Here is a 22615-nt window from a genome sequence, read left to right as displayed (position 1 = left end):
GCTGTGCACGCGCAGCTCGATAGCGGCTACGTCACGTGTTTTGTTGCTCTAATTGGCCCATAGAGATGTGATAGGCAGAAGATTCATCCAATCACACTCCGAGTTTTTTTCAGAGCCTCTGCCTTTTCTCAAATGTTTCCTACTGAAGCTGTCCCAGATGGATGTGTGAAACAAATCCATCTGGCGTGTCAGGTTACAGGAACCCTGGATTAATAAGACAACCTAGTGCAGTGGTGTAGTGCAGGGTATACACACAACGTTACTTTTTTTGTCTCCATAGAGTACACCCACCTCTAAATAATCAGTATATCTAATAAAGAACATATAAATTAATAGTATATCCACTTATGCGTGCTCCACCACATCATTGGCCTAGTGTCTCTATCTCTCCTTCCCTGCCTGCATTTGTGTGCCTCTTACATGGATACAAGGTCTCACACAAACATGCAGAGATGTGCTGAAGTACAACATCATCTGCTGATGTGCAGACGTCCCTGTTCAAAAGTTTGCTTCTGTGGCTACTTTAAAACCTTATAAAAAGGTCAAATGCTGCTCACAAGTACGTTCACTCATTAAGATCTTTTTTGACATTACTAGAAGAAGTGTAATAAAAAAAAAAAAAAACACAACTTTTGAAGCAAAAAAAAAAAAATAACATAGAGGCAGAAAGACAAAAAAAGGGGTGAAGCAGAGAGCCTGTGGATAGCCAGTGTGTGTTTTTTTATGTGTTGGAGAAATAAGGTGGATGTCAAGTGTCTAACAGATCAGATACAGGTAGATCGTGAAAAAAATGTGAAGGGCAGAGTAAAATAAAGAGAACAATGTATTATATAAACATATAATGCTTAACAAATTTATTATACCACCAACCAAAGTAAGGTTTATGCCACAGCTGCTCTAAATTAACAGCAATGGCATAACCAAAATCATTTTTATGTTTCTGCAATGGTTAAAACACCAATATGTAGAAGCTCTTTAACCCAAATGGTATTTTTAATGCTAAAATATAATTATTATTGTTATCTATGAATTTTCAAATTTACTGATTTACAAAAAAACTGAAAAACAGTAAAGCACATTAATATTTCTTGATTAATATGTCAAATTATAGTTTATTGACTTGCATTCCTGAACAGAAAAATTAGTTTCAGTGGTTGAATGTTAAGCTTGATTAATTTCTGACTTCTCAGAGAAGCCCAGTGAGCCAGCTCAAATTTGGGTATAAAAAGGTGAATTCAGTTTGAAATTCCTCATTCCTGTTCAAAATGGTAAAACGTGGAGAGCTCGCTAAGTGAAAGAGTCTGCATTAAAGCACTTCATGATGCTGGATGGTCTCTGAGACAAATATGACAGCTGGTCTAATAAATTTGTTAAGCACTGTACATTTTATATCCAATTAATACAAACAGGATCATACACTGTAATACAATTCTACATATATTATTAATATACTGTATCTGATTAAAAGCGATTAACAGATCATAAAGCCTGAAATTAATTGTTTTTTTATTACTTGACATCACTATTTATAACTCAGAGAATAAGGCAAGATTATTACAAATACACTAAATGCAAATTCTTGCTTCTGCACAGCTGGTACACCATGAAAAATACTCTTTAAAGTCCCTGTAAAGTGATAATAAATCTTAATTTTCTTTTTTTTTGTATGGCACGCCACTATGTTATGAAGCACTAGGCCAAACTGAAGTCATGAAAAACAGCTCTTAGTTTAAAAAATGTAGCTTCAAAATCCTGAAAAATGAGGCCATACAATCTGTCCTGGGATGGTGTGGGCAAGTGACTTACGAGAAATATGACAAATCTCTCTCTGTTGTGATACTTTTAATGACCCAAAGGCCACTGTGGCTGATAGATCTGGATAATTTACCTTAAAATAAACAAAAACAATGATTTTATATTGTTGTAGCATTGGGGTGGCGGGATAATTCCCCATCAAGACTAGTGATATCATGGGCTCAGATTTGTGCCCTGCCTTAAGTAAACCAAGCCAGGAAAGAGGTGAACAACTTTCTAAGAGTCTAAGGCTGAATCCCATTTCTCCCCTTAACCCTCAATCTTAACCCTCAGTCTCAAAACGTGCGATCCCGCGAAGTGCAAGGGCTGTCCCAATACTCCCGAGAGTTGAGCTTGAGGGGTGAGCTTGAGGGCGTTAACTCCCTCGAAGAAATCGTGCTATAAATGTAAATTTCTGTGTTAATAGAGATCTAAAAATTATGAAAACAATTCCAGTATATTAGTATATTGATATCATATGGACTATTTGCCTTTTTGTAGCGTAACATTTACTTTTATTTTTTTAATTTTTTTTTTTTAATTTTCCATTTTTGCTCCAACTCTGCACTGTAGCTTTTTGTTTTGTTTTGTTTTTGCTGTTTTAAAAAAAACTTTTATCTTTTTTGGATTATACATATAAAGTTCAGACAAATGACACTAGGGATGTGTCTATCTTGTGTGGGTCTTATTCACTGTTTTTAATTACCTTTTACATGCTTTGTTTAAAATGTTTTCATTGAGTTTCTTTTTCCCTTTGTCAATGTATTTTAATGACCTGCGTGAAGCACTTTGAATTGCCTTGTTGCTGAAATGTGCTATACAAATAAACTTGCCTTGCCTTGCCTTTATTTTTACGATTGTAAGCCGGTCACTGTGCACGGACAAGCCTACAAGGGTGTCCGGAATTTCAATGCCTTGTCCAGCGGCCAGCTCAGCCTCAAGCCGGAGGCTTATTTGTCCTGCTTTGGAGAACATAACTCAGCATATTGTCCATTGCTCTCTTTCTCTGCACAGCAGTCCAGTGTTTGTATGTTAAATATGATCCTTGTAATGTATATACAGCATTGACCAAACATAAGCTTTACCTGGCCGTCAGACATTAGTTACATATTTTTGGAAATTTGTGCCATCTGTGATCAATAAAGTGCGTGCGTCTGCTCGCTCTCCCGCTCTCTCTCTCTCTCCTTATACTTGCTGCACAGAAACTTTCGTCACGTCTGTCCTGTAAATTCACCCATTATTCTGCGACCTCTCTTGTCAAACGTCAACTTCTATCATTGTTTAGTTTGTGAATTTATGATAAAACTCTGTGAAGTTCCAGCGCTGGTTCTGATCAGGAATTAACTGATGTTGTCAAACTTCCTCGCACAGATCAGCTGTTTTAAAATCAGATCGCAGGTGAAAATAAATAAATAAAAAAATAAAGACAATGTATATTTAAAGGTGATTTAACAATAGATGATAACACTGAAGCAGAAACATAGAGAGGAAGAGAAAGAAGCAAAACAGATGATCTGCTGTGTTATTTTTTATTTTGAGGAGAAGACCCCAGTAGAGAACTAATAAAGTGGGATTAATGTTATGATGAAAATAATTAAACCACAGTGACCACTTTTTTAGCCAGATGGAAATTATAAATATACTTATTATTGCAATAAGGAATATGATCATTAAAATCAATGATCATTTATCTAACCAAGAACTGTGTCTTTTATATGCGACTAACTCGGGCTAAATTGCAAAGACTTTCTATTTCTCATTATTGTAGTAATATATTCTTTATTTATTTTAAGATACTTTTGAGTATTGTTCAGTGAGTATGTTTGGGTGATGGTGGGGGACCTCATATCAGAGTCTGCTTAGGGTCTTTGGCCAGGGTTGGTCCTGGGTCAAATTGTCCTTCAATGAGTAGATTATCTCAGAATCACTGTATCATGATACCATCAGTATCATGGACAAAATTGTATAGAAGTGGGGAATACACTAGAGTCATATTTGTTTTGATTATTCCTGCTTCACTAAGGGCTGCAAAGTGTCCTCCTTTTTGGTGCTGTGTGGAATTGGCCACCCTAGTTACAACTGGTGTTTGGTGTTAGCTAATGGCCGTGTTACACGGTTACTTTCAGCTGAACATGTCCATGGTTGTGGTGTTTATACATGTTATTTGGTTGAATACTAACATGTTCTCATTCTTCTTCTTCCTTTGAATCGACAGACTACACCGTTTTGGCACATTACTGCCCTCTACAGTCTGTAATCGTAACTGCTATTAAGGGGCGTCCCATTTCTAAGTCATGAGATGGCCCGTACACTTGGTTTTGAGGGGCGAGTTAAGACTGAGGGTTGAGCTTGAGGGTAAGATTGAGGGTTAAGGGGAGAAATGGGATTGGGCCTAAATCAAAAACTTAGTCACACATAGATCTCACTGTTTTCACGTTTACATCAACCTTATTATACTTAACATATCTAGTGTGTTACGACACAAAGTTTGAATTTTATTTTACAGGGACTTGAATTAATGGGTTTATCACTCCACTTTTCTCAAAACTGCTGTTGGGAATTAGCCATGTGGACAACAAGACCCAGGGATAGCTAGCCTGCACAGGCTTGTTTTTATAGTTCTGGAGGGAACTGCTCAAACAAAGAGTCATAAAAACGGATGGACTCCTCATGCCAGGAGCCCTTGGGGCAAGACACATCCTCCTCTCTGATAGAAAACCTGAGGAGACTCTGCAGGGGTGCACAAGTAATAAACCCAACCTCAACGGCCATTCCACCGCACAAGCAAAGAAGCTGCCCTCCACTGTTTCCAGCTTTAGTTTAAGTTTTAGCACAATATATATAATCATATATAGGAAAGATTCATTGTAAATGTTTTTGTAAATATTAAAATGTCTGTGAAGCTTCAGGTACAAAGAATAATGACATTTACATTATTGAAATGTGGTTGTAGTAGCCTAAATGTTCATGTGTAAACTCAGTTTGAAAAGAACTGGAAGGCATAGTTTTATATTCACAATTATTGAAAATGGTTAGACTTTATATCTACAAGTCTCAAATGAGGTAAGTGTTAGAATTTATACTGACATGGATCAGTTGAATGCGTGAGGCATCATTACTAAGTGTGTGGCTGCATAACTGCTTCCTCCACTCCTCCTTCCGTCTAATTTGTTTCATCTGGTGTAGAGGAGGAGATTGGAGTTATTAAGCTTCAGAAAGCGCTGCCAAACACAATTAGCCTCTCTTTCTCTTTCACACTCTCTTTTGTGTAACTTTGGTAAAGGATGATTATTCTGTATCAGTTTTGTTTCCTTTTTTCTAAAACAGTTGAACTTTTATCTAGTGGTCTTGTTGATTTTTTTGGGTAAGAAATAAGGCTAAATAATTTGGGAAAATTATCTAATTGTGATTTTTTTTTCTTCAACATTACAATTTGGATTTAATATGCAATTATTTTGTTCCTCGGCTTATGTATTTTTCATTAAACACAAGGAAAAAATAAAGCTATGTTATAACCAACACAATAGTAGAATAAACTAAGGCAGAAAAAGTTCGAAAGAATATCTAATTGTCATTATTTTGACTCATTGCAAATTCAGTATAAATTGTTGTATTGAAGGGAATGATCATTTATAAGTCATTCTCAATTTGATAAGGAAAAGCATACAAAAATGAGAAAAGCTATTCAAAAAAATAAAACAACGTGTAGAGTGTAACATCTCTTCATCATAAAAAGCTTTAAACTGTTATTTTGACACACATTTTTTGTTAAAGAAATCTTGCACTTTTTGTGATTTGAAAATTGCATCAGATATGATATAATCTACATTTCAATCAAATGCCCAGCCCTAGTAAGATGAGGCACTTGTCAGAGCTTCAAGGTTACTCAGTAGACCCTAGAGTAGTCTTATAAAAAAGGTAAAGTGTTTTTTACCGTGGCGAGTAGGATCCTCTCCTTCCTGAGGATGTCTCTGACCATCACTGCAAACTGTAAAGGCTGCTGCTGAAACATGGCCTGGAAAACGAGCGTACACATCAGAACATATTAACAACTGCCCATAACACCAATATGGAAACACTACTGTGCTATGCTTGGATCAGTCAGTTTCAAATGACTGGCATTCTGATGCCTTGTTCCATTTTTGCTGAAGCAGGTTGGCACAAACGTTTAAAAGAAGTTTATGTGGTTTCTATCTTGTGGTCTTGTGTTTCTGTGTAGAAACTTCTCAATCACTCTGAAACTCAGTACATATCTTATGTGATTTAAAAAGAATCCTTCATGAGAAATCCCTCACTGGCTGGATTTTAGTTTAAACTGTGCTCAAACCTGCTGAACCTGCAGGCATAAATCAACAGCTTAAAAACTGGATTCTCCTGCCTGCAGCCTTCACTGTAAACAACCAAAGAGTAACACCGCTTTATTGACATTGCTGATAAAGGAAACTTGATCTTATTACAGGGGCACTAGGGTTAAAAAAAACATCCTCTTACCATGTTCCTGCTGATCTGCATCAGCTTCATCCTGTACACCACATTAGCATTCTGCTGGGCGATGCTTCGCAGCAGGTTGATGCCCTGGTCCAACAGAGCCTGAGCCTGGCTCTCCTGCTCCATGTTTTCCAATGAAAATTCCTCCCTGTGATCACACATACACAAATATGCTCATGGATATACAGGGTATATGCATATAAAACAAACATATGTGCATATGGAAAACGCATGCATGCAATTTGCATTTGCAACCATGTTCATTGTGCACACTTGTTTGTGTCCTACCATCTTTGGCCTTCAATCCATTCGGCTAAAAACTGTCTGACTTCTATGGGGAAGGCAGACGGGGGATAGAGGTTGTTGATAGTGTCATCAGGTAGGCACAAGATCATCTGAGACATATGCATCCACTGAGCCATGTTGAAGCAGAACTGCAGACACAAAAAAAATTTTAACATACACTCAAACCAAAGAGAAGCTCTTTTTATCAAACATCACAAAAGTATTCAAGAACAAAGACAAGCAACAAAAAAAGGACCAAGATAAAAAATAGGTCGAGCTTATTAATATACAGTCTTTTCCAGTTTATAGCACCCTAGCTTAACATTCACAGATGTGACACTTTCAAAACTGTCTAACAGATGTATCATTGTGTTATTGGTTGAATTTAAATGTGTCAGTGAGGAAGCCTGAACCAAAGCCAAGCATTGTTCAAACCTAATAATGGCTTCTATTTGTGTGAAGCTACCAAGATTTATGGAAATAAAACAATGACTTTTGAGGAAGTTTTTTTTTTAATATCAAAAAATAACAAATCTAGTTTATCAATCAGGATTTAAATATTCTGTCATATTTCAAACTATTTTGCTTCAAGCTGGAGCAGGATTTAAAAGTACAAAATAAGCATGGCCTTATCAGATAGTGCTGAATAAAACTGTTTATTAAACCTCGGAGGTAAAATTCAAGCAATGTTCAAAAGATGCAAACTGATGCAGACTAATCTAAGGCATTGTGTATGTTTTATGTAGCAGAGAGTGTTTAAAGTCCCAGGATGCAGGATTTATGAGCCCATGTTTATTCTAATGAAGGATCATGCCAACTTCACTTTTTAAAGTCCTAAATAGAAAGCATTTTCGGCAAAAATGTACAGACTTTCAAAGGCAATGGATACACAGACAACAACAAGAGCATAAGCCCATAGATGGTTGGCTCTTTTTAGGGATTTGTTGGCAACAGGAAAACTGTCAACGGAGTAGACTGTAAAAAAAACAGCACATGTAAGTTTTACAACCCTCTGGAAAATTCCACAGCCGTGGGAAGATCTCAAATCTGTTGCTAATAACAGCAAATGTATTCATTCAGCTGTATCAGCTTTACACTGGTGTGGCAAAACACACAATTTAAAAATCCTAAAAGCCCCACCTTAAGTTTAAAGGTCATTTATCCAACTGTGGGAAATTGTCAGCTAGTTATAGTCGATTCTGATGAATATCCTTCTGACCCTCACTGTCAGTGAAGGCTTGGATCTCTCACTGATTCAGTCTGACTGCACTCTGAAAGCTGACGGTGGTTTCCTGTTTCACTTTTGATCAGAGATGGTGAACATGTGTACCTGATTACACAACATTTTAACTGTTTTTTCTACTGAAGCACAATGCTGTGAGAGTAGGAATGAAAACAGAGATCCCGATATAAAATGGAGATATCTAATGTGCAAGATCAGGCAACTTTTTATATCTGCTGTGTCACACTGTAGGAACAGCGAAATGATCAATTATTGCATGAAGTAATTCTTAACAAAGGCTTTGAAAGCAGCTGCAAACATCTCCACTCTGTTGTATTTCTGCTGTGTTAATTCATTATTTTTTATTTAAAGATACCCATATCTGACAAGAATCAAATTTTGTATATACAAGAGGCCAGGTTGTTTTCTTCAATTCATTATCAAACAGACACAATTAAATGCAAAATAAAGAGTGCTTTGGGATACAAAGAACTTTCTTTGAACAGACTGAAGCCCCATGAGAATTCAGATCCACAGCATCTGTTCATTTATCCATCGGACAAAATAAAATCTCAAGTCCGTAAAAATTGCTTGTCTTTGAAAAACTTCCTTAGTCCGAAATTAAATTTGAAAAAACTGACATAGTTTTATAATACAGATTTTACATAACTGCTTTGTGATCTTCTCCATAAATTCTGAAAAGTAATAAAGTGTTAAGATGAAATTCCCACATATCAATCATCTCACATTAACTTTACTATTCCTGATAATTTTAAGAGAAGACTGAAACCGATCCCCTGCACACATGCCATGCACGCTAAATATGTACCAAGAGGTAAACTACAACTACTTCATGAACTGCTTGTTGTGTTAGGGTGATTCATATAAATCTTAAAAGCAAGGGATAACCATGAGGCCCAGGAAGCTCAACCTTTGACCTCCAAAATCTAATAATGTCATCCTTGAGTCAGAGTGAATGTAGCGATGCAATGATTCGGCGCCGTTGTCAACAATCATCGATGATGACTTCCGTCGTCGACAAATTTTATTGTCAATGATTTGTTTGTTGCATCCGCGCACCTATTTTCATGCAGCGTGTTGCTGTTGTATTTGCAAAACGTTGTTTCCTCAAGCTGAGATGCTTGCGAGTGAGCCATCTGTCATTCATACAATCTCTGTCAAGAGTTGCGCATGTTCAACAGTGATCGATGTCAGCAATGTGTTTTACTTTCTATGCTAGCAAATGTTGGTCATCCACTGGCGATGTCGTTCTGGCTTTTAAGATTAATGTAACACTACAGTGCTGCAGACAGAACCTGACACCTTTCTCTTTTTACTTCTAACTCAACAGTATAACATTGGGGTGACTAATTGTTAAAAGCCAAGACAAAAATATTGCTTGAAATGAAAGTTTAATAGTATAAGCAATAAAGTAATAAATAATTGCTTTATTATTAGTTCATACATGCAATTTTTTGCATTTGCACATTGGCTTCATTTTTCAGGACTGGAGGTTGCTGCATGGCCAATGTGGGACGTTATTTGTTCTGTATTTTTATTACTCATGTCTTACTCTGCCACTGATTGGATAATACTTGTTGCATTTGTAAGTTGGATTGGTCAGCTAAAACATAGAGCTAATGAAAGAAAGGAGGGCCTTCTCTTCAATAAACACGTAAAGGAAGGGAGTGGTGACAGCTTCAAACACTCACGGCACAGGAGCATTTATAGATACACGGAAGTAAGCGGGAGAATTAAACACTTGGTTGGATGGCAACGGTGAAAGTGAGAGAAATTCCAAATGCTGTGTCTGCTGTCTAGTGTTTTCTGGTGATCACAGCGGCCTGACAGACGTAAAAAAAAAACATGCTTTCAGAGAAAGACACAGACACAGGACCCAAAAGAGCCAAACTGTGGTGTTGCAGTTCTTTATCAACCAAAATCTACTAAGACTGAAACAGTAGTAACCGCTTCTTAAGCCTGTTTTGATGGGAGTTCAATTCATGGGAAATCATGACTCTTAACAAACTTTATGGATAATGAGATTTTTCTGTCAGCCTGTGAGCTCCTCTCAGTTTGAGAAAAGTAACGCAGCACGAGGTGTGGCCTCAGGTGGTAGGTGTCCTCAAATGAAGAACAAAACTGTGATAACCCCGTGTGACGTCAGTTGTCTGCTTACAATAGGCGGACTCAAACGGCTCTTGAAGCCAATCCGTGGAGGCTTCCATATACCGAACTTTGGATCAACCTAACGGCCCGCCCACTATGCACGACTTCCTGTAAGCCTGCTAGCTAGCATTCCAGTTGACAGAAACGGAGCCTCTGCCTGCCGAGCTATCTGTCAATCAAATGAGACGTGCCAATCAGCTTTCATCCTAAATATAATCCAAACGATAGTGGTACAAAAAAATTCACCCCCCGTACAGTGGGAGCACAATAAGACACTAGCTAATGAGACACGTTTGGTGTTTTGAACCAGGCTGTAAACCAGTTTATTTTGTGTGTCAAAACCGGCTGTTTAACATGTGTGCAGACGAAACTTCCAGTGTTCCTGCAGCCAGCCTCAAGTGGAAACTCGTGGTATAGCAATTTTTTGCACTTCCGCATTGGCTTCATTTTGTAGGACCAAAGTTTGCCACTTGGATATGATACAAGTGTAGCCAAGCTGATTGACAGCATTTCTGATGGATCAAGTGGTCATTACAGAAAATAATTACCTAATAATTTTCACCCAGATTAAAAATGTTAGTAGTTATTTCTCTTTTTTCACAATAACTGCTTAGTATATAAAATGGACAGATGACAAATATTTTGTCTGAACTGTGCTCACACTGCTGTTTTCAGTTCTGAGTTATAGGACAGGAAAGACTGAAAGAATAATGTAATGAAGTAAAAGTGCAGTTTCTTTGAATTAAATTTACTTAAGTAAAGGTAAAATAACTGGTCTGTAAATCTACTCCAGTAAACTTAAAAATCAAATCATTTACAGCGTATTTTAATGAGTAATAAATAATTCTGTTTGACATTGGAGGGGTGGAGTTAAATGTCAAATATGAACCTTCCAAAACAAACATAGAATATGAGTCTCCAACCAGGTTGATAGCACACATTTAAATATAAACTGCAGTGTAACTGCAAAAATTTGAATGTGTTTAGAGGTCAATCTTGAGGCGCTACTGACTGTCTGATGGCAGCATAGGTGAAATAGGTGGCTACTTTCACACAAGTGACGGATAGTTTTTTTCTCATGAGAGACCAGTGGATGATTCGACTACATATACTTTTATTATTAAGCTAATGTTTGTATATGAAGATTGGTCTCCACGGTACACAAATCTCAGACTTTTTGTTCGGTCCTCCTCAGTTTGTATTCCAGCATGCCTTCATCTCCCTGGGGTACAGAGACCGGAAACAATCCCCATTGGGAATCTGCCAGACCTGACAAATGCTGGAAGTCCTGCATCTCAGCAGACTAGCGTCAACAGCTCACAAGGACCAAATAAGAAGAACTAGAAGAAGAAGAAGCAAATCCATGCTGTTGCTCTCCCTATAGATCTTGATGTTTCCACATTAAGCTTCCACTGGGGACAAAACCTTTTCAGAAGGGGAAAACCAGGACTCCTGACCCCTACAATGAAATCAAATGAGGTAGTGAAAGTTTTAGCTCTGATTTTGTTCCCTAAAAAAGAACTAAAGAATCTGAAAGTTTATTGTGTAACAAATGCAATGTACAATTTGGGTTCACATTTGTTACAAAAGTCTACAGTTAAAATGAAATCACTGGATCACTGTTTTTGTTAGGCACCCCATTGACAGACGTCAGCCTATCTGCAGATAACAAGGCATAAACAGATGTCAGTGGACAGTGTTCATCTATTGTTTTACATTTTAAAACTGCTAGCTCTGATCACTTACTACTGATTCAGAGAGGGTTTTATTTATTTGGAAGAGAGAGTTGACTGTTGGACAAACAGTAATATGTTTTCAGGACAAAAAATGAAAGAAAATGTTGCCACTGTGGGATTTTTACACCAAAAGAAACAACCAAAACTGTTACTTGAAGCACATACTTTACTTTACACATCTGTCTCAGCCTTGGTTTGCAGCATACATCTGTACTATGAAACAGAAAACTAGAAAGGGTGGTGAGTGAGATGTCAGGGAAGGGTTTAAGTATAATAACACAGGTGTACTACATGTTAGCATTATGGGATTATCCACAATAGAGAAACACTGGCTACTCATATCTGTTCATGCCACATTAATCGCTGCTGGCCGATGTCTGTCAACAGGGCCAACCCCCTCAGAAGTTAGACAGATGCAGGAGGGAGGGGTACCCCACCTGAACATAAACAGAAAGTAAGGAAATTTGTGTTTGTTCGATCATTTCTTTGTTGTTACAATGCTTCTTGACAATAAATCTTATACCACTGTAAATCCTGTTTATTTCCCTTTTAAATGGTGCCACATTTGTAAGGAACATGCATTTGTGGGATGAGCAGCAGAGCTGAGTATGTGGGTTACACCCATAAAAAGTTGGTCAAATCTTCTCTGCCAATACCAAACAGCTAATTCTACTGTGGCTATTGACCCTTGTTTTGAGCTTCTGGTACCACCAGGTGCTGACAGTCAGGTACCTGTTATGTTCAGTAATGAGTCCAGATTCTGCCTATGGCAGCTGAATCATAGGATCAGAGTTTGGAAAAGGTGCAGAGAAAACTTTGCTGATTGCCGCACCAACAGAGTAACATCTTTTGGTGGAGGCAGTGTGATGATGTGGGACGGCATCTCTCTCACTGGAAAATTGAGGTTTGTCATCACTGGAGGCAATCTCAATGCAGAGAGATATCAAGATGAGATTCTGCAACTAGGGGCAATCCCATATCTCCACAGTCTAGGACCGAACTCTATTCTCCAAGATGACTACACTCAGGTTTATCAGAGACTACCTCCAGAATTTGGGAGTAGAGAGGATGGAATGGCCTGCCAGCAGTCCTGACCTCAACCCCACCAAACATCTGTGGGATCAGCTCAGGCGTACTGTTTGTCAGCCTGAGACCTTGTCCACATGGAGATGAAATGGTAGGCATATACAGATTTGTTCACTCTGGGACCCAGTTTCAAAAATTAGCCAACACGACAAAAACCTTTCTTGCATATACTCCTGAATTCATCTCCATGTGGACAGGGCCTAACAACCACACTGGTTGACCTGTGTCATCCCACAGCAGAGTGTGACAAGACTGGTGACCACCGTGAGGAGGAGGAGGAGCCAGGCTGTTGTGGCTGTGTATGGTTCTTCCAGTCATTACTGAGGCTGCAGTCTGTTACTTGAGAAATTGTTAAATTGCCAATAAGTCTTGTTTCTTCAGACTTTAATCATCCAATCAACCAAACAAGAGTCATCTATTTGTGTGTTGTTTTAACACTGCCTTGTAGATACCTTTAGTGCTGTGAAAGTTTCCTTTAAACAAAATGTATTACTTACATGATATTGATATTGATACTGATACTGATATTGATACCAATGTATTAAACGAGATCAGACCTAAAACTTTAGTCCTGAAAACACTTTTAAGTTAAGGATGAACAAAGAAAAAAGATTTCTGTCCTTAAGACACTTAAAAATTCAAGGAATGAGGCTGAACAAAGAAAGGATTAGCTGACGTAGGTCGGTTGGTCCTGCCTTACATCCACAAACTTCTAAGTACTTCCTGCCAGTATTTACAGTCGATAAATACTGGCTGTAAATATCTGCAGAAATTTTCATAGCTGCTGATGATACTTTTTTTAGCTAATACAGTAAATTCTGAAAGTATTCATACCCTTCAATTTTTTAAATTTTTGTTATGTTGCAGTCTGATGCTACAGTCAAATAAATCATTATTATTGTCATAAATCTACACCAGAGGTGGAAAAAGTACCTCACTGTACTGAAGTAAAACAACTGTTACTCTGGTTAGAATTTGACTTAAAGTTAGAGTACTAGTCTATAAATTCGCTCAAGAAAAAGTAAAAAGTATTGAATTTAAAGTTTACCTGAGTACTGAGTACTAAATTCTACTGTAAAATGTGTTTTTTCCTTATTAGCAAGAATAACAAGAGAAAAGATCTCAAACCAGGTTTTTCAGGTAAACTCACACCCCTATAATAAAGTAAAACACAGAAAAATTGCCAGTATTAATCAAAAATCATACAGTTTACTTTGACACTTCAAGTGTCTGTAGTGGGGCACACAAAATGTAACCTACAGGTTTGAAATAAATATTTGGCAATATAACAGAGCTGAAGTAACTCTAGAAAATCTTTGGCAAGGTGGGTCTCCTCTGGATATCCAAGGCTTCTAAAGAGAGATGTGTGTCTTTCCAAAACATGTCTGATCAATTCAACCTACCACAGGTGAACTCCAATCAAACGTCTCAGCAAAGATTGGGAAAAATGAGAGGCATCTAAGCTAAATTTCAAGGGTTTTTGCAAAGTGTCTGAATTATTACATTAATGTGATATTTCCATTTCTTTATTCTTAGTTTGTAAAATAGCTAAAAATCTGTTTTCCCTTTGTTGTTATGGGCTACTGAGTGTAGATTTATACAAATGAAAATGTTTTTTTACTTTCTGAATGCACTGTACCTGCCAATGCTGATATCATGCCAGTCATATCAGGCATCCCTAGTATTATAATGATCTATTTTTGCATACAGACTTCTGTAAACCTGATTTAGAGGAATAAGGGAAAGCATGCATTGCTACTGCACTCAAAAATACCTACTGCAATGCTCACATACTAGGGGTTGACCATTTTATTGGCCTGGATGATCATTAATGCCAATATTTAGCATTTGGACAATTATGGGTATCAGCTCTTTATGTCACAAATAACTGATCGGATTAGTTTATCAAAAAGTCAAATACTTTTGTTCCACTGTAAGGTGTGTTTCCCCCTCCGGCCTAATTTTCACTCTCCAAAGTGTCACCAAATGCCCTGCACACAACACAGTCTGATTGGACAGATGCCACATAAGTACCTGCCAATCAACACATAAGTCTAGGTGGCGCTGTCACAGTGCGCATATGCCATGTTGTTCAGTGGCATTTCTCCTGCTGATAGAGGTAGGAATAAATTGTTTATTTTCCCTCATTTTTTGATCATGCAATTTTACTTTTGCCACATTAAGTACATCTTGTAAAGCACAATAAATGCATATTGGTTCCAAATATTGGTTATCGGTCTCATGAATTACCAATAATTAGTATCAGTATCAGCCATGAAATAACAGAATCTGCTGACCCCTATTACATAGAGCACCAAAGGCGCTCAATCTCTTATGAGCAATCACTTTTGTTGTCTAGAATATACCCACTTTTACATACAGAGTAAACCCAAGAAAGAGTATAGAAATTACAAATCAACCCACTTATGCACACACCACTACAACACTGCTTAAAAATATAGCCCAAAATCAAAAACATGCATCAGGATCTACAGGGAACATTCAACACATTTCATGTGTTTTGTTTAGGGTTTTGCTGGCTTGAGTAGCCTTTACACAGATGTGAGATTTTATGAAATATTTAACACTTTTGCTTTGGGAGCGGCTGATGGTTTCACTGAGGTGGACCATGATGAGTCTCCTCCTCTTGTTTGTGAAAGCTATCCATTGTCAGTACTGCCTCTTGAGGCCGGTATGAACACTGCTGAGCTGCACATGTGTAGGATGTGTCCCTGATGATGGTCTGTAAAAGTGAATGAGTATTACAACACAACTGCCACACTCTAGCCTGTATTGAAACATCACAGATCAACTATGCATGCTTGAAAGATTATACTGGCCTTGATAGAAGTCGTGCAAAGCTACCTTTAGATCTGCATGTACACATTACAAATAATTTATGATAACAAGCAGACGTGCAGCTGCTTCAGCGCTTTGCTTGAGGTGTACCACTACATGTGGTTATTATGTCACATGAACTACGCTAAAGCTCACATATCTCGAGTTAATGCTGCGTTAACACAACTTAGCCAGGCAGCATTTCCAGGAACAGTGAACAAATGTGCTTAATGGGACATAGCATAATGTGAGTAATGAAGGCTAAAATATTGCTGCACTCGGTTTCACCACAGTTTTCCTCCACTAACAGGCAGAGGTGGACTTTGTTCAGGGTACGAAATTGATTAAAATTGGACACTGTAACTTTAACAGTTGAAGAGTGGCCTTCATTTGGTGTTTTTTTTTTCGGGAACCAAACAAGCTAGACGCTGTTTATTTTCAATCCTCTCAGGGTTAAAAGGCCTCTTCAGATGCAAAACAGCGTGCTAATAGCCCCCAAAACGCTCTTTGAATACTATAAAACAATGACACGTACCTGAAGTCAAACACAGCTTTCAAAACATTGACAAATGTTGGTCCGTCGCCTCTTCCTCCTCCTTCTCTGTCTCATAAGAAGTCCAGGAGTCTGAGTATCCTACAGATAATTTCCTGCCTCCATCACTCACTTGAACTCCGGCTCTGTTGTTAAAAAAGGCGAATAATCGTCGTCGTTGAAGCCACGGGAGTATTTGACTTCTTCTCGGAGCAGTTCACACAGGACGCAGTCAGGGTAGAAAGTGGGTTACACTCACTTCCCTGTTAAGAGCACGATGTGCCACTGACAGAGGCGCGCGCTATTTCCTGCCCTCACGTTCAAGTTTACACATGACCATGGCATGTTAACTCACTGCGTCATCAAAGGTGCTGGACTATTTCATAATTAATGATGGCGGGGGCTGTAGTACGACTGATACAAATTAGTAGAGTGATCAAATTAGTTCGTCTGGCTCTGAGGTTTACACACAACTTATTCTTAGAGTAAAATAAAACTTAAAGGATTCACTTGGTGCTCTTTAGTGTCTCAGTATTCAAATATAACCCCAAACAAAACTCAAACACGACAGGTATCCATCTACCATCTTTAAAACAGAAACTAGATTCAGACGGGGCTTGGCAAACTTCCTCAGAAGAAGTCGTAGGCGGAGTAGTGTTGAGTCATTTGAGCAGATGCTGTAACTTCCAGTAAGTCTTTACTGAGACACATGATACCATATCTGCTTATGGCAGTGCCTCTAGCTCAGACATCTTCCTAACGACATCCACTGTCCGCATATCATCAGGCCTACAATGTGACCTGTCTGAAAAACGGAACGATAGTAGCCTCTGCTTTCGGGTTTTAGTTTCTACTACTTGTGATTTTTTATGGCGACTTATCACCCTAGCTGGTTAAAGTGAAAATTTAATCTCACATGCAGCACAATTTTGAGGCGCTATAAATGAATGTATTTCACTGTTATTCTTTTCCATCTACTTTTATAGTCTTATTATTGTATTTTTTAAGTTCAGTTTTGAGTCTATGATCTGGTAATGCATTAAGCATGTAATCAGGAGGAAATGACACCTTATTTTGATCAGGGCAAACAGCTGGATTGAAGCTCCTTTTAGAAATATGAGAAAGGAAAAAATATTTTCAATCATTCTGAATTCACGGTGGGAAATACTGTTTAAACTGAGACACCAAATCTCATAATTATAAAAATATCAAAATAATCAAAATTGTGAAAAACCTGACAATGATGACACCTTGCAGGTAGATGACATCATAAATTTTCTTAAAAATATTCTCCCTTATGCACAGGATCTCTGGGTTAGCTCTACTCTAACTTAAATCAAATACCAAATTTTTGTTCACATCTTTAATCACACTTTTGTCTGACTTTGTCAACTCTTTCATTTCTAGCATCAATACGCACCTTCTAAGCAGCCTATCTGAGCTTCTGACCATAATGTGGTACAAGCAAGCCAATCAGCTGCGACCTTTTTTTTACTTTAAATAAATTCAGTAACTCATGTTATCTAAAATGTCAAAAAAATACAATACATCTACAGTATATTCAGCTCATACATAAAATATCCTCACAGATTTTTCATATTCTGCATATATTAAACAGTTTGGTCCTGAGACCAGCATATATATTTAACATATATTTTATTTATAAAAAGTATGGCAATGCATTTAGAAATAAAATCATGTTTATGTAAATATTCATGCAAATTCACTTAGGTAATGATAAAAATAATGATTCACAGGCCAGTATAATATTATCCATAATTATTCAGAACACATCATGTACAAATTGATGCACAAATTTTAAATATGTCATCAGGAGCATTTTATAAATATGTAATAATAGTAATGTTGAGAAACAACATGAAATACATAAAAAAGCATGTTTAAAGTGTCACAAGTTATTTACTAGGCTACGGCCTATGTATCACTTCACCTGAATGCAGAGGTGGAAAAAATACACAGCTATTGCATTCAAATAAAAGTACAGTTACTTTGGTTACTTGATTAGAAGTTAAAGCATTGCTTTTGAAATGTACTCAAAAAAGTACAAGTAATTAGAGTAAATGTAATCAGTTTATTTTCAATCGCTTCTTACATGTCTTTCCACGCTAAATCAACAATATTACCGTTCAGTTTTTCTGTATATAGAGCCACCAGGGGTCGTTATTGTGTTTAACATGACTGCTGTCTGGTAATACTGCCTCTTGTTTCTAGGGTACACATTTCTTGGATTAGCCACAAGGGGGCAGTATAGCTCTGCATTATTCCTGCATGTAAGCCGTGAGCTGTGTAATATTAGATGCCATCATTGGGAGATTTTAGATTGTCACACGTAGGCCTTCTAATATGAATTGAATCTGAATTTGTGGAAAAAATTAACCTCTTCATTTCTTTCTATCTGTATCAGATTCTGGTGTCATTGGGTCTTTGGTTTAATTCATTCATGAAAAGCGACGCCACTTCTCATGTGGACTATTTATTTATTTAGTTATCACATTTAGGCATGTGGAAGGGGGGAGGCTGAGAAACTTTACCAGAACATTCCACCTGTCAGATTCAATTTCCTGAGAGTTTTGATGGACCTGTCCAACCCAACACAGAGACAATGCAGATTCACTTCTCAAGCACTTATAATCACTTGCATACCTCATATTGCTTCATCTGTGCTGCATATACTTTCTAATATGTGAAGTTTTCAGGCATTACGTCTTGTTTCTTTCTTAAACCTTAAAAAAATTCAGCCTCAGCCCCTGCTACCCCAGCCTCAGCCCCTGCTACAGCTATTAACTGTTTATGCCAATATTTGTGAGATAGTTACAGCATCCAGACAGGAGCTCATATGTGAAGTTGTACAACGTTGTTCTTTTTTTGTCATAACATAGCTTTTTGTCAAAGACCAGATAAGATTTGGTCAAATCTTTTAATAAAGATAAAATTTGTATAGTTTGCTTTGATGCATGTTTGAATGTTTATTCACATCTTTTTTGCTTTAGTCTGCATCAATACTTTCTTAGGAGGTACGTCATTTTTGAGGTCTTTTTAGGTAAAGGGCTCTTATTGCGGCTTTGCAACATCTGGAAACAATACAGCTGTGCTAGTTTTCTGTGGTACCATGGGGGCTCGGAGGTTGTGGGCTTGGTCATGAGGGGGGGTAGGAGGGGGGCTGAGAGGTTGGGCTAGCTGCTGCTTTGGCCCTGGGGGGCCATGTGTCCCTGACTTCAAAATAGACTTGATTGCTAACAGCTGGCAGTCCTAACTCACCCAGTGTCAGAGCTCTCCTCTGATGTCAACCTTGTCAGTATCAAGGCCCGGACAATGTGCGGCCAGAGGTAGAGGTGTGTGCATGAAATGAGATTCAGAGAATGACCTTTTCTTTTCAAAGAAGGTTGTTATGGTAAAAAACTTCAGATTTTTTGTCATATCACTCCAGAGTGCGAGATGAACGTCAAAACTGTACATTTTCAATTTTAAAAGACAAAAAGGGCTTGAATGCCTAATTGGGTTCAATGAAAAAAAACTTTGGTTTCTAGTACACTGGCACATTTAAACCATCATAACTTTAAGTGAAGACTAATTATTGAGTTGTATCTTTTATGTTCAAGGTACTTCTGGAATCACAGTTTATTAGAGGTGTTTTTCAAGAGCTGTGTCCTGCTATTCACAGCCTAACTATGAGTAAACAGGACAGCAGCTCATTAGCATCTTTTATTATCCAATTACAAACTCTGCTCGCCTAATTACCTCCAATCAGCAGTGAGAGGAAAATGATTGACTTTCTAGATAACCAGAATCAATCAGGACAAAAAGGACAAACTGGTTTCAGTCTCATTACTAGAAATTGAAAGTGAGAGACAATAAGTTAGAATGTAAAAGTATTTCACTCTTGTCATACATTTAACAATTTTATTGCAGAATGGATATCCAGTTTTACTCGGCAGAGAAGGCTATGCTCAAAAGATTCTCCCTGGGTCAGTCAACCAGCATGCTTTGACTTTTCAGGGAGCACATGGCAAGAAACCTCAATAAGGATAGACACATTTATGACAATGTGTATTGAATAAAATAAAATTAGTTTAAAAGCAATTAATACAAAGAAGCATGAATGTGAAAATGAGGGTGCAACAAGCTTTATGCTATAAAGGAGGAGGCCGGGGTGGAGGAGGTTAAGCTTTGCTTGTGTGGTTCATCAGCATCAATGCAGGCAGGGTACATCATATTTAGATACCCTGAGAGAAAGAGCTGTGATTGGCTGTGGGAGCTGGGAGGTGATAACTAGGATCAGATGGCCGTCAGCTGATCATGGCTGGGTGACAACCATGTCCTGCATGAACTGATGCTTCATTTAATAGGAGGTTGGGAGATGCCGCCTATGTGTCGTTTGAAGGGGGCTTTCAAAGTCAGTTGTAAGCAATATTTTTACACTGTTGCATGTTGAATGAGTAGTTACATTTTTGCGACTGTGACTTTTCAACCCATCATGCCTATGTGAGCATAGCATTTATATAGAAAAAAATATAACTTTTCCCCTTAAACACATTTCTACACTGCCTCTTCTTCCTCTCCAAGGTTATGTTGTTCTGTAGATTATGTTATTGAGTTTGGGACAGTAAAAGACATGGATAATTTTTACACAGCTGCAGAAACGATTATCCTTCATCAGAGGATGAAGGGCAGCCGCTGCACAAGGTTGTGTGTATAACACAGCTATGCATCATTATTAGACAATTAATTACTCTGTCATCAACACCAGCAGCAGCACTAATCTACTGGGATTCAGTCGCAGATGTTTTGTTCTCCACTTTGACAACATCCTCCATAACCGAAGAGCTGTGGGTCCTGTTTCAGGCCTCCTCTAAACTTGGACTTTTCTTCACACAGAGTTGTTCAGATTTACTTTTCTCCTCTCAGTTAGTTTTGAATCTTTGAAAGATGTCAGGAAAGGCCAGGAATAGCACAGAGTTGGCCGCTGGGACGAGCTGTTGTTTACAGACAGTGACAGGGATGAAGGACCTCTGTGCTCTGGTGCCGGGCCCCGAGCCTCAGGGGTGTGCTCGCACTGCTTCTGTTACTGTTCTGGACTGTGTAACAGAAAAACACACATGTAGGCAGGCTAACTTACGTGCACAAAGCCATGCAGAACATGAAGTTTTGTCTGTTTTTATCTTTCTCACACAAACAGCCACCCGTCACAATCATCTTTCACCCCAAACACAGACCATTTCTACTCCTTCATATCTCTCCCTTCCTCCATTCAACCTCTCTTCCCCCCCTGGTGATCAGCTGATTATGGGCATTCACTCTTTTAAGTACACTTAGCTAATCAGATTTGACCAATCATCATGGACCTGTTATATTTTAAATCTGTCATTCTCTCTTACACAGTTATTGTTGTTTCAGTGTGGACACTGCAACCCTCCTCCACCCCAGCCACCTCCATTCAGTTCATCAGAATCTAGCCCTCCTCTCATCCTGAAACCTCTGTCTTCTCCTCCATGCCACCTCATTGGATTCCTGGTCCTGCCCCCAGTGTATTGACTCTACAGTATAAGGGGATCGTATTCCTCCCGTCGGTCTCTGTACCCCTACAAGTATATGAAGTCATCATAAAAAATATGTAATTTTTTATGAATTTCTCCTGATTGAAACACACAGCTCAAACAAACTTCACATGAGCACAAGATGCACCTGTTTCTTTAATTAACCTGCTGACTGAACAGATTTCTGTGTGAGGTCAACCTAAGATGATGTCAGAACAAATCCTCATGATGTAGTCTTGTGTGTTTCTAAGTTAAACGATTTAGCAATCAGTTAAAGTACCTGTGTTGACCTTAACATTGGGGTCAAGAGGGGCAACAAATTCACAGACATACCGTCATCATGTAATTTCTGTTCTCCAGTTGACAGTCCCCACACTGCAGATGCAAAAGCAAAAACCAAAAAAAAACAATGCAATCCAGTGCAATATTGACAAATTCTGTTTAATATCATGTGATACTCTTCTCTTAAAATACAGTCTTTTCTGAGGTAGACCATTACAGTTCAAGAACATTATCATTTTTAAAACAGACATCAAAAAAGACATGAAATAAATACTTTCATGTACAATATGCCGCAAAAATGAGGTAGAAATGGTTACAGAAAATGTACAATAACCAAAAACAAAGTTACTGTGATAACAGATCAAAACATGTACAAAAAAATAAAAGCTCATTTTGTTGGACAAACTGACAGAAGTACAACAACAAATCAAAATGATGCAGCTGACTGAAACTCTAAGTCTGTGTTATCATTTTATTTTGATTCTTCCGGGAATAATCGACAGCTGTATGGAGAGCGCACAGCTTGAGGCAGGGGTTGTTCTGTAATTTATAAATGTGTTTTCAGTTTCTGCGACAGTGATCAGTATGCGAAGCGGGGGGTCACCCTGATTGATCTGGCTGTACAGCA

The 22615-nt window shown here is 38.1% G+C and overlaps 1 protein-coding gene across 1 annotated transcript in view; it reads right to left on the bottom strand.

Annotated features, from left to right (window-relative positions):
- The window catches only part of stat6 (signal transducer and activator of transcription 6, interleukin-4 induced), a 36315-nt gene extending 19665 nt beyond the window's left edge, over window positions 1-16650 (bottom strand). The window contains exons 1-4 of the mRNA XM_041798769.1: window positions 16154-16650; window positions 6571-6716; window positions 6286-6430; window positions 5729-5809 (exon numbers count right to left, since the gene is read on the bottom strand). Of these exons, the coding sequence (XP_041654703.1) occupies window positions 5729-5809; window positions 6286-6430; window positions 6571-6704 (360 nt within the window). The 5' untranslated portion in view covers window positions 6705-6716; window positions 16154-16650. The remainder of the gene's footprint in view (window positions 1-5728; window positions 5810-6285; window positions 6431-6570; window positions 6717-16153) is intronic.
- Window positions 16651-22615: the final 5965 nt, after the last annotated feature.

The sequence above is a fragment of the Cheilinus undulatus genome, linkage group 11, assembly GCF_018320785.1.
Source record: "Cheilinus undulatus linkage group 11, ASM1832078v1, whole genome shotgun sequence".
Lineage (NCBI taxonomy): Eukaryota > Metazoa > Chordata > Actinopteri > Labriformes > Labridae > Cheilinus > Cheilinus undulatus.
Note: the sequence above shows the minus strand (reverse complement) of the source record. Positions and strands in the feature narration are given on the sequence as shown.